The 19,492-nt window shown below is 38.1% G+C and overlaps 1 protein-coding gene and 1 long non-coding RNA gene across 3 annotated transcripts in view; one reads left to right on the top strand and one right to left on the bottom strand.

Annotated features, from left to right (window-relative positions):
• The window catches only part of ANO5 (anoctamin 5), a 109,892-nt gene extending 93,564 nt beyond the window's left edge, over positions 1 to 16,328 (bottom strand). For both annotated transcript variants that reach the window (XM_027578723.2, XM_027578724.2), the window contains exons 1-2: positions 15,878 to 16,328; positions 5,761 to 5,807 (exon numbers count right to left, since the gene is read on the bottom strand). In XM_027578723.2, coding sequence (XP_027434524.1) covers positions 5,761 to 5,807; positions 15,878 to 15,917 — 87 coding nt within the window. In that variant the 5' untranslated portion in view covers positions 15,918 to 16,328. The remainder of the gene's footprint in view (positions 1 to 5,760; positions 5,808 to 15,877) is intronic.
• Positions 16,329 to 16,951: 623 nt separating this feature from the next.
• On the top strand, positions 16,952 to 18,942 carry LOC113914025. The gene is made up of 3 exons (XR_003517346.1): positions 16,952 to 17,521; positions 17,702 to 17,786; positions 18,537 to 18,942. It is a non-coding gene; the product is annotated as an uncharacterized LOC113914025 (long non-coding RNA).
• The last annotated feature ends 550 nt before the right edge of the window (positions 18,943 to 19,492 follow it).

Here is a 19,492-nt window from a genome sequence, read left to right as displayed (position 1 = left end):
AAAAAAATAGTAAAATCTGATTTTGATTTTTTATCCTTTTAATATAATCAAGTACATCAACTGATTTTTGGATAATGAATGAGCCTCCCATCATTGGGATAAACTTTACTTGGTTATAGTATTATATTCTTTTCATATTCTATTTTCCAGTATTTTACTAAGGATTTTTGTGTCTATGATCATGAAAAATATTAGTTTGTAGTTTTCTCTCTTTTTTTGGTACTTTTTTTTTTTTTTTTTTTTTGGTTTAGTACCAGGGTAATGCAAGCCCCTAAAATGAACTGGGAAGTGTTCATTCCTCTTCTATTTTCCAGAAGACATTGGTGTTAATTATTCTTTAAATATTTGGTAGAATTCTCCAGTGAAACCATTTGGGCCTAGAGATTTCTTAGGGGGAAGAAGTCTTTAAGGTACTCCTTTAATTACTTAATAATTATGGGACTATTCATATTATCAATTTAATATTGAATAGGCTGTGATAGTTTGTGATCTTTGAGGAATTCATCCATTTTATCTAAGTTGTCAAATTTATATGTGTACAATTATTCTTAGTATTCCTTTATTATCATTTTGATATGGAGTCTATAGTGATATGCCTTGTTTTATTCCTGATTATGTCTATCTCTTCTCTCTCCCTTGCTCACTCGCTCTCTCTCCCGCACTTTTTTTGTAAGTCTGGCTAGAGGTTTGTCAATTTTATTATCTTTTCAAAGGACTGGCTTTTTGTTTCAATTATTTTCTCTAACATTTTTCAATTTCCAATTCACTGATTTCTGCTCTTTATTATTCCCATCGTTTTGTTTTCTCTGGGTTTATTTTGCTCTTATTTCTTGAGATGGAAGCTTATTATTGACTTGAGACTTCTCCTTTTTACTAACAAACATTTAGTGCTACAAATTTCTCTCTCAGCATTGCTTTGGCTACATCCCTCAAATGTTAATATGCTGCATTTTCACTTTAATTCAGTTCAGTGTTGTTTTGTTTTGGTTTTGTTTTTCTCTTGAAACTTTGTCCTTCAGATTGTTTAGAAGTATGCTGTTTAGTTTCCAACTGTTGAAGCTGTTCCTGTTCTCGCTCTCTTACCAATTTCTAGTTTGATTTTATTGTGGTCAGAGAACTCACTCTGCATAATTTGAATTATTTGAAATTTGTTAAGGTTTGTTCTATGGCCCACAAAATGGTCTATCTTGTCATATATTCCACCAACACTTCAGGCGGATGTGCATTCTGTTATTGTTAGGTGGAATAGTCTACAAATGTCAATTATATCCTACTGGATATGTTGAGTCCATCTGTATCTTTGCTGGTTTCTACTTAATTGTTCCATCTGTTGTTGAGAAAGAGGTGAAGTCTCCAGTTATAATTAGAGTTGTGTATTACTCTCTTCTATTATATTAGTTTTTGCTTCACATATTGTGATGCTATTACTTGGTGCATACAACTTTAGCATTGCTATGTCTTATTGTTGAATGGACCCTTTTTATCTCTATATAATATCCCACTCTGTCCATGGTAATTTTCTTTGCTCCAAAGTATACTTTACAGGATATTAATGTAGCACCCCTACTTTCTTTTTATTAATTTTGGCATATATCTTCAACCATAATGTATATTTTTAATCCTTTTATTGTCATGTTTTTTAAATCATTTTTCAAATCTCTGTCTTACATTTCATGTAATTATTGATACACATTAGGGTTTGTTTTCTATTTGTTCCCTCCATTTTGTGTTTCTGTCTTTTCATGACTTCCTGTGGGTTACTGAAACCTTACCTTATAATTCCACTTTTATTTATCGAAAAATTTTTGAGTGTATCTCTTCATATAGTTTTTTAAATGGTTGCTTTTTATATCACATTATATATACATTACTTATCACAGTCTACAGTTTACATGCTTTCTCTCTCAAGTAAAGTATAAGATCCTCACCTCCCTTTACATCCCCAAATTTTTATAATTGTCTTATATATTTCTCTGCATACATTGAGAACCACATCAGACATTATTAAAATTTTTACTTCAACTGTCAAACACAATTTTAAAAACTCAAGAGGAGAAAGTCTTATTTTTATCCTTTCTGTTGTTTTTTTCTCCTCCTTCCTCATGTTACAAAAATTCTTTCTATTTTCTGTTAGAGAACTTCCTTTGGTCAATCTGTTAAGGTAGATGTACTGGTGAAAAATTTCTTCAGTCTTCCTTCACTTGAGATTGTCTTGCTCATTCCTAAGGATAGTCTCATTAGCTATAGAATTCTGGATTGGCTTTTTTCTTTTCTTCTTTGTTTGTTTCTTTCTTTCTAGCACTTGAAAAAACATGTGTACCAGTTCTTTCAGCCTCCATGGTTTCTGATAAGAAATCTACTGTCATTTTAATTACTGTTCCCCTATGGTTAAGACGTTTCTCTCTCACTGCTTTCAAAATTTTCTTTTTCTTGTATCTAGTTTTGTGAATTGGTGTGAATTTCTTTGGATTTATTTATTTCTGTGATTCCTTCAGCTTCTTGAATCTGTAGGTTTAGATCATTTGACAAAAATTTCTATCTCCAAATTCAGTGATTCTTTTATCCTTTCCACTTTGCTGTTGAGTTTTTTTTTTTTTTATTTCAGTTATTCTATTTTTCAGTTTTAAGCTTTCCATTATGTTCTTCTTTAAAATTTCTACTTTTTCTTTTTGGTGAGACTTTCTTTTTTATTTGTTCAAAGAATGTTCACAAATACTCGTTGAAGCACTATTATGATAGTTGCTTTACAATCATTATCTAAATAATTCTAACATCCATTTCACCTCAGCATTGATATCTGTCTTTTCTCATTCAAGTTGATATCCCCTTCTGGTTCTTCGTATTACATGTGATTTTTCTCTAGAAATCTGGACTTTAGAGTATTATGTTATGAGGCTAGATTTTATTTAAACCTTATGTTTTATTAAGTCTCCTCTGGTACTACTCTGGTGGGTTAAGTGGGATGATGCCTCACCATCTGATGCAGGTAGAAGTCCAGGTCACCCACTCAGCCTCTATGGACATGAGGGGGTGGTAAGGTGTTGGAAGTGTTTCTCATTAATGATGGCTGGTGTGGGGAGTTCAAACTTACCATTAGACCTTCACTGATCCCAAGCTGGCTAGAAAGGGCAAGGGTGCCTCCTCCTGCTCCCCACATGGCCTTCACTGTCAGGGAGTGGTATGAGGTGGTTTTTCTCCTAGATAGTGGTAAAACCACTGGCTCTCCATTGCGGAGGTATCTGATACCAACCCAGCAGAAAAGGTTTGGCCACCTTATTACTACTGCTGAAAGTGGAAGTCTAGGCTCCTTACATGGTCTCCACTGACATCATGCAAGGGTTGTGAAAGACAGACATGTTAGCATCCAGTGGGAATGAAAGTCCTGGTTCCCCACTCAGAATTCTTTGATACAAATTCTAGGAGGAGTTGGGACATCCTATGATCACCAGACAGGGGTTAACGCCTAGTCTCCTCATTTCAACTCTTTTTGGAGGGGATGATGGTAGGACCATGTTGTTGTTGTTGTTGTTGTTTTCCCTGTGGTGTTTGGCTACAAAAACAGTCATTGATTGGGCGCCTGGGTGGCTCAGTCGGTTAAGCGACTGCCTTTGGCTCAGGTCATGATCCTGGAGTCCCGGGATCGAGTCCCACATTGGGCTCCCTGCTCGGCAGGGAGTCTGCTTCTCCCTCTGACCCTCTTCCCTCTCGTGCTATCTCTCATTCTCTCTCTCTCAAATAAATGGGTAAAATCTTAAAAAAAAAAAAAACAGTCATTGATTAAAAGTTTTCTGTATTCCTAGGTCACCTTTTTTCTGGTCCATCACTGAAAGAAAATAGGCTTTCCTTGATGCTTTGTCTGGGCCAATTAGGATTTCTGCACTTGCTGGCCTCTCCTACACCCAGTCTGTACTAGATAAAGCAAACAGAAAACCTAGGGAACTAACTTTAGTGTTGTTCCTTGGGTCCTGAGGTCACTAGACAGTTTTCTTCTTCTCTCTAACTTTCAGAGTCTTCTTGTTTTATATATAATGTCCAGGGTTTTTAGTAGTACTTAGCAGAAGGAACAGGGAACATTTCTTCTACTCCTCTTTCTGGAAGCAAAAGCTACAGTCACTTTTCAATGGATTAATTCAATAATATATCCACTTAATAATTTCAAACTTTATTAGGCATTCTTCAACTATGTTTCAGAGAGATGCTGTTTTTACTCCAAAATACTTTATATGAAAAAAGGTAAGTCAAATGTAAAGCCTTAAAAATCTAAGCAAAATTGTTTCAAATGAAGGCCTATCCAAGGTTGAAAGCAAGGAAGTAACACCCATTGCTTTTTAAATATGCAAAGAGATAAGGAACAGAACAAATATGACTTGATGAAATTGTTTTTCTATTACAGAAGTTTAAGTCAACAGTGTGTGTATGTATGTATATATATATGAAAGATACAAAAGCAAAGAAATGAACTGGAATTGAAGTTAACTTGAGCAAGCATATAGAGATCTGTGCAGAGTATATTACTATTATGTCAATATGAACAACATGAAAATGACAATAGATTTATTATCATTTAAATTGGATCAATAAATCTCGTATGATAACTGTTTCTTCAGTCCACTCCAGAGACAAATTTTTTACATAGTTACCTTGATTCACTTACTTATTTAATAAACATGTTCCCTGTGTCATATTACATCACTTTAAGTTGTGGAGACTCTGCTTTATGACAGTGGTTTTCAAACGTCAGTAGCAATAAAGATCACTTGGGGGTGTTATTTTTAAATCATGACTCTATAACCTTATTCCTCAAGAATACGATTAGCAGATTGGACCCAGGAGTCTGCATTTTTAAGAAATTTTTTAATATAATTGTTATTTGGGTGGTCTACAAACTGCATTGTAAAAATCACTGAACTAAATGATGTTCATAGTCCCCTTGGCCATCATATTCTATTTCTCTCAGCATTTTGATCACAGGTTTTAAAGGAATCCCAGAATTTCTGCAAATTTTAAGTCAGCCAGCTAATCCAGCCAGTCTATCTGGTGGGTTGTTTCCCAGGGTGGGAATTTCAGTCATTCCTAAAAATCTATCTATTTTTAAAGAACTTTTTTTCTATCTGGCTGGACACCCCTAACCCAACTCAAAGAAATCTACCTCTGTGAGTGCTTTTGTGTCAACTAGAGCCTACCAGAAAGATTATCTTATCCAAAATATCTTTAGAATGCTTATACTCTGTATACAAGAAAGGTAAATTTTTAGTATCTTTTTGCAAGTTTATATAAATAAAATAAGGCCTTTAGTTAAGTTTTTATTTTTACAACTTGTATTTAATTTTATTATTATTTCATTTAATATATGTATTTAATTGGAGTTGAGTCACTCGAACTGTATTTTAGTCATCAATAAGCACTCCTCACATACCAGTAAGTGTAACATAAAAAGCTGTCACATATCCCAACCTCATAACACTCTAGGAAAGCGTTAAGCCAAATACTTTTCTCTTACACAGCAAGACTCAGCATATCTGAGTTTGTTTCACAGGGAGCCTCAAAAGAAATCCAAACTTATATTTGCTCCCTTATCACATCTAGAAAGATCAAGTATTGAATCTGTATGAAACATGGAATTTGCTTTCCTTACCAAAAACATGAATAGATTAAAGGAAAAATAAAAAGAATGTAGTATTCAGACAAAGTACATTTGTAACCTTGTCCCGATTTTCTGTTCTGACTTATTGGAAACTAATACATACACATTTAACTTACCTCATTCATTCCGAAAACATATTCTGTTTCTATATTGGATATTCTCTCTAAATTAAATAAGAAAAGAAAAAACAAGTTAGAATGACCAACTGATCAGAATAGGTTAAAAGTCTGCATGAGGAGAAAACAGAAATTCCGAAATCAAACAAAGAAGTTCAAAGAAAAAATACTGAAAGGAAACATCCAAGACCTCTCTGGAGCTAAGTTGTTCAAAACAACTGCCAGTAGAAGTCAGCACCAAAAACTGTCTATAACTTACAGGAAAAGCAAACACTGATGTGTAGGATATAATGTCTCCCACTAAGAAATAAAATTAACTCTAATAAATGCAGTTATTAATCTGTGGCCTCAAAACTGGATAGAGGAAAGCATCCAGTAGGGATGTCCATCACTACCTCTTAGTTTTCAGTGCATAAGATTTAATATTCCGTTGGCGTGTTTCCCTAGAATTGAACCAAACTGTCTGCAAGGAAAGCACTAAAGGACACCACCAGTTCTAAACAGGCCAAATGACTTTCCTCATACACAGGTATCTTTGTGATAGTTCCGTGTTGAGTCATTTGCACTGAAATACATCTTCAAATTAAGTTTCTAATGCTAAAAAAAATATTAAATGTAGAAGATTCTTATTCTCTAGTGATTCCATGTTGGAGATATGCTGAGAAATACTTCTCAAGTCAAAACCTTCCTATATAAAAACACTTTTTGGGGAAAATCACAGTGGGAATGGAATGGCCATCCACAGTAACTGTAATCTTAGGAAGTATTCATATATATTCTGAAAATATAGAAAATATAAATCTACCATTTGCAAACCTTTTCCTATTTCTTTTTTCTTTCTTTCTTTCTTGCTCTTCTTTCTCCATTTATTGTGTAAAATACACATAGCAAATTTTACCATCCAACCATTTTTAAGTGTACTGTGCAAAGGCATTATATTCATAATATTGAGCAACCATCACCACCATCTATCTCGAGAACTCTTACATCTTGTAAAACTGAAACACAATACCCATTAACAATAACTCCTCATTCTCCTCTCCTCCAGTCCCTGGCAACCACCATTCTACTTTCTGTCTCTATGGTTTTGACTACTCTATGTACCTCGTAAAAGTGGATACAGAATTTGTCATTGTGTGAATGGTTTATTTCACCTTGCATAATGTCCTCAAAGTTCATCAGTGTTGTAGCATATGCCCTTCCTTTTTAAGGTTGCACAATATTCTACTGTATGTGTATACCACATTTTATTTATCCATTCATCTGTTAATGAACACTTGGATTGTTTCCACATTTTAGCTATTATGAATAATGCTGCTATCAACATGGCTGTAAAAATATCTCTTTGAAATCCTCCTTTCAATTATTTTGAGCATACACCTAAAAGTGGAATTGCTGGATCATATGGCAATTCAATTTTTAATTTTCTGAGGAACCACCATATTGTTTTCCACAGCAATTCTACCATTATACATTCTCAACAGTGCATAAAGATTCGAATTACTCCACATCCTCATCAAATCTTGTTATTTTTTGTTTTTTGATAGTGGCCATTTTAAGGGGTTTGAAGTGGTAGCTCACTTTAGTTTTGATTTGCACTTCCCTAATGATTATGCTATTGAGCATCTTTTCATGTTCTTATTGGCCATTTTTATACCTTCTTAAGAGAAATGTGTATCCAAATCCTTTGCCTGGTTTTAATCAGATTTTTCTATTGTTGAGTTTCAGGAGTTCTCTATATATTCTGAATCAGATACATGATTTGGAAACATTTTCTCCCATTCTGTGGTTTGCCTTTTTAGTCTGTTTATGGTGTCTTTTGATGCACATTATTTTTAATATTCATGAGGTCATTTGTCTATTTTTCTTTTCTTACATGTGCTTTTGGTGCCATATCCAAGAGACCACTACCAAATCCAACACTATGAAACTGCTGCTCTCTTTTCTTCTAAGAGGTTGATAGTTTTAGGTCTCCCATTTAGGTTTAATTCCATTTTGAGTTAATTTTTATATATGGTCATAGGTAAGGGTCCAATTTCATTCTTTTGTATGTGGATACCCAAATTCCCCAGCACCATCTGATGAAAAGACTGCCCTTTCCCCATTGAATGGTCTTAGCACCACTGTAAAGAAATCACTTGACCATATATGTGAGAGTTTATTTCTGGGCTTTCTATTCTATTCCATTGGTCTATATCTGTCTTCATGCCAGTGCCACACTGTTTTTACTACTGTAGCTCTATAGTAATTTTGGAGATCAGGAAGTGTGAATCTTCCAGCTTTATTCTTCTGTTTTAAGACTGATTGTCTATTCAGCATCCCTTGAGAGTTCATATGAATTTTAGGATGGCTTTTTCTATTTCTGCAAAAAACATCATTGGAATTTTGATAGGGACTGCACTGAATCTATAGATCACTTTGGTTAGTACTGACATCTTATTAATATTAAGTCTTCCAATCTATGAACATAAGGTATGTTTGCATTTTTTTTAATTTTTTTCAGCAATGTTTTGTAGTTTTATTTATATAAGTCTTGCAATCTTTGGTTAATTCTTAAATATCTTGTTCTTTTTTTAAGTTTTCATTTTAATTTCAGTTAGTTAACATACAGTATTATATTAGGTTCAGGTGTACAATATAATAACTCAACAGGTCCATACATCACCCAGTGCTCATCACAACAAGTGCACTCCTGGATTAAAGACCTAAACGTCAGATCTGAAACCATAAAAATCCTAGAAGGCAGTAATTTTTTTGAAATTAGCTGTAGCAACCTTTTTGTAGATATGTCTCTTACTCTATAAATAGAATTGTTTTCTCAATTTCCTTTTCAGATTGTTCATTGTTAGAGTACAAAAATTTAACTGGTTTTTGCGTAGTGACTTTGTATTCTACTTTTATGAATGCATTTACAGGTTCTAACAGGTTTTGGGGGGACTTTTTAGGGTTTTCTACATAAAAGATCATATCATCTGTGAATAGAGAGAATTTTAATTCTTCTCTTCCAGTGTGGAAGCCTTTTATTTCTTTTTCTTGCCCAAGTGGTCAGGCTGGAACTTCCAGTACTATTTTTAATGGAAGGGGTAAAAGTGGATATCCCTGGTGAATAACAATAGACATAACTCACATAAACAAAAGCTCTTCAAGGTTCCTAATAATTGTTTAAAGTATAAAAAGGTCCTGAGATCAAAAAGTTTGAGAAGTGCTATCTTAGGTATAAACTCAAAAGAAATACAGGCATTATGGGAACGTACAAGAATGTTCATAAAAGCATTGCTGGGAATAACTAGGAAACCAAAATCATCTCAAATATCCAGAAATAGTAAAATGGATAAATACAATTACGTGGTATTATGGCCAATAATATATATAATAATACCACATACTGTATCTAGTAACAAAATTGAATGAATTTCAATTACATGCAAAAAGATGGATAACTCTCCAAAGAATATTATTTAGCAAAAAAATAAGGGGGGGCAGAAATTTAATATTCCACTTATATAAAGATAACTATGCAAAACCCAAGGATGTTACTTAGGGATGAATACTCAGAGGCAGATACTGCTTGGAGACAATTCTCCTTGGGTCACTCACATTTCTGCATATCTTGCTAGTGAGACACTGACTGCCATTTGTTCTGGATTATCTTTTCAAGGATCTTGGGTGAATGAACACCCTTGGTAAGATACAGCATCTCCTTCTGTAGCAAAAGGCAGGTTTGCTCACAGTCTGGGACTATTACAGTGTCTCCCTCCAGAGCAAACAGAAGGCATAATTACTGACCAATACAAAAGACTCCTAAGTTCCTTAACTTGAGACTGCTCTCCTGTATTGCAACCCACCACATCTGCAGGTATTTTCTGGGCCTCTTTGCGTTGATTTTTGGCAAACTGGGCCAAGAAATGGGCACAAAGTGCTGCCACTCTGGCTACTATTAATGCTGTGAGTAATAAACTGTCCTTTGTCTCTGAGCCATGTGTCTTACGTGTTCTACCAGTATCCATGAAACTGTAATGGGATATTCTGTTAACCTCCAGCTATAGTAAATTCTCAGACCTTTAACAGTTCTTGATACTGGATCGTTAATATAACAATGAAAGTAATGTGATAATGGCTAACATTTGTTGATTCTCCATGGTTAAGAAATTTACAGTTCTGTAGAGGAAGCAGACCAAAACTTGAGATAAATGCTATAAACAGAGCTGGTCAGGGGAGTAGTTTAGATATTAGAAAATCAGAAAATCTCTCTGAGGCAGGAATATATATACTGAGATCTGAAAGTTGAGGGCATTCAAGCCATGTGAGAACACATAAAGGCTGTAAGGCAGGAATGGTTTTGAGGTGTTCAAAGAAGTGAAGGTCAAGCTGAAGACCAGTAAGTAAATGGTAGAGGGGCAGGACTGAACAGAGAGACTTGGAGCGGGGGACAGTTTGTGGAAGACTTTGTATACCTGGATTTTTTTTCTAAGTAAAATAGTAAGCCACAAAAAAAGCTCTATTTTTTTATTTTTTTAAGTAGGCTCCACGCCCAGGGTAAAGCCCAATACAGGGCTTCAACTCATGACCCTGAGATCAAGACCTGGGCTGAGATCAAGAGCAGGATGCTTAGCCAACTGAGCCACCCAGGCGCCCCCTACAAAAAAGATGTTAAGTCGTATTTACATTTACATTGTATGAAAAGCACAGGTCCTTCAGGGAAGAATGGGTTAAAAAGAAGGGGGAGAGACTGAGCCAAGAGACAAATCAGGAGTTGCTGCAGTAAACCAGTAAACCAGGAAGGAGGTGTGGCTGGCTATTATTGATTTTCAAAACTTAAATTCTTTGAGATAAATTCGAGTGTCAGAATAAAGATGAAAGAATTTCTTTTGTATTCAGATCTTTTTTGTTGCAGGGTCTGCTATTAAAAGGTTAATAGTTATGGCAAGCAAAGCATGGAAACTAAACAAACTTGGCTATAGCTGTATCACTTAATTTTTCCGAGTACAGACTTTCTCATCTAAAAGACAAAATATAAGTAAAGATAATTTGAAAAATATAAAACATGGTCCATCAGCAAAGGGTTTTACCCATGAATACTGTCTAGATGTATAGTTCAAAACTGCACAATACGGCAACCAACTCTCATTGGATTTTCAAATGAGAAAAAAACCAATCTAGCAAACTCTTCTAATATGTACATAAAAAATAGGATTCCAAGGAATACACACTTTGTCTTTCAATGCATGGTACTTGAATTCTGACTTAGGGGAGGCTTTTATTTTCTTGAGAACAAAAACAGTCATTATGCAGAAGAACTGTTCCAAGTACAGAGGGAAGAAGCGCAAGCCTTAAGTGAGGACTACAGAGTATTTTAGAATTGTTTTTTAGAAGAGAGAGTTGAAAATCTGTAAGCACTAATTCCTTCCCCTTAGCATTTTTGCTGCATTTAACATAAAACAACTCACTGAAAACAATGTTTTCAAATTGCTATCAGAGCTGGATGCAATGTTTATTTGAGAATTTGGAAAAGGGACAACACAGTTCCTCCAGGTTATTTCCTACCCCTACTGATTCTCTCTTACCCTTTTCCCTTTCAACTTGCTGCTGCCCTTCCTTAGAACTAACAACTGTCTTCCTCCTTGGCTAACTATTGCTCGTTTTTCACACCGTATCCGTTCTGACATCCTCCTTTCAGTGCTGGCCTGAAACCTCCTTATCGGTCCCTGTGTTGGTCTCCTACCTGCTCCCGTACCACCCGGAAGGGTGCCCTCTCTAGGTACCCAGCCCAATTACATCACCCTCCATGAGAGGGCAAGCCCCCTGGGAGCCAGGTGGAACACACTTTGTAAACTGTCCCCTTTTCTAAAAAGCAGAAAGATTAGAAAAAAACAGATGTATTTCCTCACACGCTGTGCCCCCTCTCACACATAGTGCTCACTAGCTCTCTCTCTGACACACACAGGCACAATTAGATGCTCGCACAGGCCAGAGATATAGACAAACTGTCACACTCACAAAGTATGAAGTTGTCATAACTACACATAATCACCAAGCCTCTGTCAAAACAGAAACACATCTGAGGCAGGATTTGAAGCCAACAACTCTAAGTCAGTCTCTTGTCATTCCTTCAGCATCCTCTAAAATCAATGGAAATAATTATACTCTTCTATGGGCTAGAAACCAGAGATATGAAGGGTTTAATACCAAATGCTATGGAGAATCATAAAATACAAGCAAAAGTAAAGCCAGCCCAAAGACCGAGCTTTGAGTTTTCTCTGAAAGCACATTGCTAAGAATACACACTCCAACAAACCCTGAGCCCAAAAATAGCTCTTGCATTTACCAAATGATCTTCTCAGTTTACACCTCTTCCAGCAGCATAAAACAAAATGCATGTAACCAAATATTCACATTTCTAAAAGAAGGGTGATTTGGTTAAATACAATGCTTAATGCAGTTGTAAAGATTCAAGCAACTTTACATTCAATGTTAAACCCTTAAAACTGTCTTTTGCCATGCTGAATATGTCATAAATCAACTAAAGAATGAATATTTCAAATCACAACTTCCTTACAATGTCAATATTTCAATTTCAGCAACACTGACATTTTACTAGCAATATTTGTTTACATAACTATTTAAATATTATGACACTTGGGTGCCTGGGTAGTGCAGTTGGTTAAGCAACCAACTCTTGGTTCCCGCTCAGGTAATGATCTCAGGGTCCTGAGACTGAGCCCTGTATCAGGCTCCATGCTCAGTGCAGAGCCTGCTTGAGATTCTCTCTCCTTCTCCTTTCCCTTCCCACTCGTTCTATCTCTCTCTCTTTCTCTCTCTCTCAAAAATATATAAATAAATCTTAAGATATATATATATATAGTTACACTTTGTCTCTATGATTCATTTTAAAAATTATTAGATAGTGGGAAAATAGCTAGCTAGAGAAGATTGATTGCTTATGTGTTCAATTCTGAAGAAAATAAACTAAGAAAATGTAACAAATCCTAGAAATACCTCATTAACTATTATGTCTAAAAGGTAAAATGTTAGCATTCTCTCTCTAGGAAAAAAATCTCATCACATGTAAATCAATCATTTAACTGTCCTACTAACCCTTCAAAGGTGATTTAGGAAACACATAATATACAAGATCCAGGCTTCCCTGGATCAGTAAATTTACTCGAAGACATTCGTTTACATTTTAAAACACAGAAATGAAAGTAGCTCCTAAAAATTGATGCTGTGGAACCCAGTCATTTTCAGCCTTCTTCAGCGAACACTTTGGTTTTTAATACTGTGTCGTTAAGCTCTAGAAAGAAACATATATTTAGAATATTTAGAATGGCTTCTGAAAATCCATTGGATTGTTGATGTTAAAAAAAACACACTAATTTTAATGCACTTTTCATACAACTCCAGTAATAACACGGGTCTCTGTAATGGGCAGTAAAACCAACACGCAAAATAACTGACATAGCGAAAAACATTTAGAAAACTGAGATTCATCTGAGAGGCCAGAACCACTCTGCTCCTTAGGCCTTGTTCACCAATGCCCCACTCCCCCAATGCTTGGATCCTGGATCCATGAACAAAACAGGAAACAGGAACTTGGACTGGATGCAGTCGTCAGACCCAACCATCAAATATATGGTACTCCACATCAATATCCTTTTCTCCTACCCCCACCAAAGCAGAGGCGAAGTTTCAATCATATTAAAAGGGAATATAGAGAAATTACAAAGGTCTTTGCCAAGGAAAGGGAAAACAAATTAGTTCGGGAAAAGTTCTAAAAGTCTTCCTGAGATGGACTTAAGCTGCAGTATGACCTCATGGCTGAAGTAATACTAATTTGAGTATACTTTCCAGTAAGCAAAATTATCCTGAGGCTACACTAGATCATACTTCCAACATCTGAAAGAGAATAATGGTCAATCTCTGTTATGTCATATTGATATATTTTTTCTTCATAAATGCACAGAAAGTTGCATACTCCACATTTTCCCCTCCTCTCTTCCTTCAATAAAAAATATATTTCTGTACCTTCTCATAGCTTTACTTCAGAAAGACTTGATAATAATGACTTACTGAATGTTTTAAGTGAAAAAAAAGTATCTATTAAGACCTTCGGATTACTGAAATTACAACTGAAAGTAAGTCTCAGCAAAGCAGGAAACCATTAAGTAAGTACAGAAAAGGACTTTCAATTTTATACATCTAAAAGTCATTTCACTTTGCACAATGAACCAATCATTTTCACTAACAAATAAATTTATTGCATCATTTAGCAGAGCCATTAGTCAAAACTTAAAGTTTTCAATAGTTTTATTTCCTTCTACCTTAAGTTGTTTTTTGATTTAAAGAAAAGGGAATTGCTTTTACGTGACACTATCAAGAACACGGAAAGACAATCACAGAATGGGAGAAAATATGTGCAAATAATACACAGAGAATATATAAAGAACTCTTAAAATGCAATAATAAAGACAATTTAATTTTTAAAATGAGCAAAGGACTTAAGTAGGTATTTCACCAAAGAAGATATATGAACGGCCAATAAGCAGTGGGAAAGATACTTAATGGAAAAGCGCTGGGAAAATGCAAATCAAAACCACAGAGATAGCACTTCACAACCAGTAGATGGCTATAAATAAAAAAAAATAGTAACAAATGTTAGTGAGAATGTGGAGACATTGTAACCTTTACATATTGTTGGTTGGAATATAAAATGGAAAACAGTTTGGCAGTTTCTCAAAACGGTCAATATGAAGCTACCATATAATGAAGTAATTCCAGTCCTAGGTATATACCCAAGAAAAATGAAAACGTGTGTTCACGCAAAAATCTGTACACGAATTGAGAAGCATTATCTGTTGTGACGGAAAAAAAATGTTAACAACCCCAATGTCCTCCAATTGATGACCGGATAAAATGTGGCATATCTATAACAATGGAGTATTATATCGCAGTAAAAAGGAAGGATGCAAATGACAACATGGATGAACTTCACCAACATTATGGTAAGAGAGAGAAGACAGTTACAAAAGACCACATATTGTAGGAGTCTGTTGTAGGAAGTGTCCATAATAGGTACATCTGGAGAGTAAATAGATTAGTAACTACCTAGAGCTAAGTGTAGGGAATGGGGGGATGGGGAGTGACGGCTAAGGTTTCTATTTGGGGTGATGATTGCAAAACTCTAATACACTAAAAAAGCACTGAATTGTACACTTTAAATGGGTGACTTATGGTATCTAAATTACATCTCAATAAACTGTTGAGAAAGGAGAGGCGGATGCAATCATGCATTGTATTTCTTGGTGCCTCTGAAGACTAAATGCTAAAGACTATTTAGATGTTTCATCACTTAAAAAAACTGTTTCCATGTTCAGATCTAATACCAAACAAGACATGAAAAGAGAGTGTCACTGACGGAAGTGTCATTGAGAGTCCTGGAGATAGTCGCAGAAAAATACGTACATTCTTAAGCATACGTGTGTACGAAAACAGATCCACAGAACATAGGTCTGTGCCACGGCCTTAGCAAACAATGAACAGATATTTCTCAACGGAAGTGAAGATGCGATGAAAGCCAGTAAAACGGCAGCGTTTCCAGGGGCACAAGAATCTCCAGCTGATCGACCCTAGGGTCCGCCCCTCGCATAATTACCGTGGATCTCAAAGCTTAAGCAGTAATCGGCAAATGAAGAGAGGCAAAGAACTCAAGGGCTAGCTCCCGACACAGGGGACCGCTATCACTCACCCTAAGCGGAGGCTCCGCGTGGGAGTCTGAAGCCGGAGCGCCTCCGCTCACGCGGCCAGCGCGCTCGCCGAGCCTCCGCGCGTTATTCCACCGCTCGGCGGCGCACACTGGAGCAAGGGGGCGGTCTCGGAACCGCAGCGGTCACAAGACGCAGGTCCCTGGCTAGCGCGAGCAGCAGAGGAAATCACGGTGCGCCGCCGACACCCAGCCACCCGCCGGGGCTGGGACTGTTCCTCTTGAAGCCCCTGTCCCGCGCAGGGCACCCACCCAGCGAACGTCCCTGGGATCCAGGCCGCAGGGCCGCCAACGTCCCCCCGGGGTCCCCGCGCACCCAGCCCGACCCTCCCCCGCGCCACTGAGTCCGCCGGCTCCTACCTTCCTCCTGCACCATTTCCAGGACGTCTGGGTCGCCCATCTTCGCCAGCTCGTTAATGACACTGACTGAGTGGTGGCAGATGGACCACTGCGACTGGAGATGAGGTCTAGGGTAGACGTTGAATCGAATCGTGGGCCGCTGGCTTTGCTGCCCCGACACCCGGTTGGCCAAGTTTTCGTCCGTCTTCGCTCTGAGGACCTCCTTCTCCTCGGTCTCCACCAGCCTCGGGTCCTTCAGCCAGTTGGGTTTCTTCTCCAGCCGGTACTTATTCTCCACCTGCTTCGTGCCCTTGGCCCTGCGCTTCACCTCCCTCTCCCGGTAGCGCTCCTGGGTGCCCTCCCAGTACCTTTCCCGGAGCTTTCCGGGCTCCGGGACGCCCCGGCTCCGCAACTCGCTTAGCTTGCGGATACTCTCGGCCTCGCAGGACTGCCCCTCAGCTTTCACCCCGTCCCTCTCTCCCCGCCCCTCTCCGTCCCTCCCTCCCTCCCGACCCGCCACCGCCCCTCCCTCGGGGGCCGCCCTCGCCCCGCCCCCCGGTTCGGCAGGCTCCCAGCCCGCCCGCCCCTCTCTGCTCCCGCCGCCCGAGCCCGTGGGCGTCGGCTCTTCCGCCTCCTCGGGGCCCGCCGCCTTAGGGACCCCCACGGGCCCCGCCGCCTCCCGGCCCTCCTGGCCACTCAGACCAATCAACAGGTCTTGCTTGTCCCCTTCCACCCGGTTGGCCCACACCCAAGACAGCTGGTCCTCCCCGCCTGCCTCCTCCCATCTCTCCCAACACTCCTCCTCCGGTCTCCGCCGACCGGCCTGGTCCTCTTCCATCTGCCTAGCCCTCCGCTTTCCGCGGGTGGCACTCGGAGGGCACCTCCTCCCAGTCGAGGAGTTATTTTTTGTCGGGTGAGGAAAAGCCCCCTTTCCTTAAGGGGGCCCCCGCCTTAAGGATGGCGTGTGGGCGGGTCTCCGAGGATCCTGCAGCCCCTCCCTTCCGCCTCTGCCGCCAGCCGCGCGGGTCTTTTCTCCTGGCCGGGCCTCCTTCCTGGGCGCTAAACGAGATCTCTCTCTAATACAGTTGGGGACAAGTCAGACATTTTTTACCTGAGTTCGAATTCAAGCGATGCCCCTTAAAAGTTGGACGGCATTGGGCGAGTCTCTAGAAGCTTCAGTTGCCTCATCTTTTAAAATAACAACAGCACCTACCTCCCAGGGTGTTGTGAGGAGTGTAGAGTGGTAGCATAATGTGCTAAAATTCAGCTGCTCTCAGAACTCATCCTTGTTACATTGAGCCCTGCTCCACCTCAAAGTGTCCCTTAGTGCCTCGAGCAGAGTAAATGGTCCCACTCTTCACAGGCTCCTCTGAACTGGTTCTGTGTGGTTGAGATCCTATCAACTGCCAGCTCCCCAATAATTGGGAGATAAGAATTATCGTCTGTGGGGGGAATAGATGAGGGACGGTGAACTGAGGGTGCGGTAGTGGTCTGAGCTGAAGGCCTTGACAGTGCTGAAAAGGGAGTGACTGAGTTTGGGGCAGGGATGGGGTGATTTAAGAATAAGGAGGAGATAACCAGGGAAGACTTGACCTTTCTTCATTTTTATGCTATTCTTTTTTTTTTTTCTATTGACATTTTGGAACTGAGAATTACCTTTTACAGGTGAGGAAACAGGCCTAGAAAAGAAATGTTTTTGGTGAAGGTCACGGTTAACTGTGCAAATGAAAATCTTTTTTTTTCTTTTTTTTTCCTCTTTCTTCTTTCTTTCATTTTTTCTTTCTTCTTTTCTTCCTTTCTTTCCTTTTCTATACCATGCTCTCTGTTCCCTATTTAAACTTGTAGGAATGGCGTCGGCTCTGTCAAGTGATTTGAGACTAGAGGCAATTCCTTACTTGATGCATTTTGGAATTGTGTTTGAAATATGAACGTACGTAAGTTAAGCAATAGTCTTAAATGTGATCATAATAAATCACTAGTTATGATGTGAGTGTTTAGTTTTTTGGTTTTTTTTTTTTAAGATTTTATTTATTTATTTGACGGAGAGAGACACAGCGCGAGAGGGAACACAAGCAGGGGGAGTGGGAGAGGGAGAAGCAGGCTCCCCGCTTAGCAGGGAGCCCGATGCGGAGCTGGATCCCAGGACCCTGGGATCATGACCTAAGCCGAAGGCAGCCGCTTAACGACTGAGCCACCCAGGCGTCCCAGTGTTTAGTTTTTGCCTCTTGATTATTAATCATTGTTTGATTCCAATAACATGTGGAACAACATGATGTATTTCTTGTTCTTCCCGTATACCAGTACTTTGCTAGGTGCTGTGATATGTGATTAAACACATGACTACAATCTTTGATTTACATAGATTAAATAAAAATAAATGCAATAGTTATTTTTTTATAATTTTATAAAATTGTTTTATATTTCTTTATTCTGTACCATATTTGAAGTGACACATATGAGAAGACATTTCATGTTGATGATTTTGCACAAAAGCAAATGGAATTTTTGATGGTGTATTTGCTGATATTTTATCAACTTCTTGTAAACTTTGTTAACAAAAATTTGAAGGCTGCTTTTGTTCTTTGATAAAGGTCTTTATCTTACCCACAACTCTTTGGAAATTTTCTCTGTATCCTTATCACTAAAATATTTTATGTTGCTTATCCGTTTATAATTTTAGGATCTGTCCATTTCCTCCGTTGCTACATCCTTCATCTTTCAACAGAATCATCAACCACACATTTCCAGGATTTTGTTCTGAATAATGAATACATGTTCTTTTAATGTAATTGAATACATAGTTAAGTATTGGATTGGAGTCAAAAAGTTGTCTTAAAAAAAAAACAACTGTCTTTTTTAGCCCTCCAAATGAGTTCTACCTTTGTTTCAAGATTATTGGTCTTTGTTTCAATGTTACTACAATCATCTGGTAGTGCCTTTAAAAAAAAAAATGCCTTTTGTTGATGGGGATTAAGGAATGTACTTGTCAAGATGATTAAAATGAAAACCTAAGGGCACCTGGCTTGTTCAGTGACTAGAGCAGATGACTCTTGATCTCAGGGTCATGACTTTGAGCCCCACATGGGATGTGGGGGTCACTAAAATAAAAAATAAAACTTAAATAAATAAATAAATAAAATAAAAAACTTAAAAAATATTTGCCTTTTGTTTCCTAGACTAAGGGTGGTATGCAAAAGTATTTAGAAACACAGCTGTAAAGATATATATAAATGGCGATACTTTGAAAATTAAACTGTTAACTGACAGATTGAAATAATTGTTTGCCAACTGATAAGTAAAAGTATGAATTTGCTATTGGAAAAACACTTTAGGGGTGTCAGGATATAACGTGTGAAAGCCTGAGCTGTATGAAAGTTAAATGTATACACTGGAGCAACACGTGCATCTGAGTAATCTTTTATTCTAGCGAACTGATTGAATAGCTAGATTTAACTCTGAAGAGGACAAGTTCATGAGCTAGACTCTGGAGGCCAGAAAAGGCCTTAAGAAGTCATCTGATGAATTTTCCACTCGGTTGGTATTTGGAAAAAAAGAATGTGGCACCTCCAGTCCATGTTCTGGATCAGTCTGCTCTCTCGATTTCTCTACATATCAAGACTTTAACTCCTAGAATAA

The sequence above is a fragment of the Zalophus californianus genome, chromosome 11 (assembly GCF_009762305.2).
Source record: "Zalophus californianus isolate mZalCal1 chromosome 11, mZalCal1.pri.v2, whole genome shotgun sequence".
NCBI lineage: Eukaryota > Metazoa > Chordata > Mammalia > Carnivora > Otariidae > Zalophus > Zalophus californianus.
Note: the sequence above shows the minus strand (reverse complement) of the source record. Positions and strands in the feature narration are given on the sequence as shown.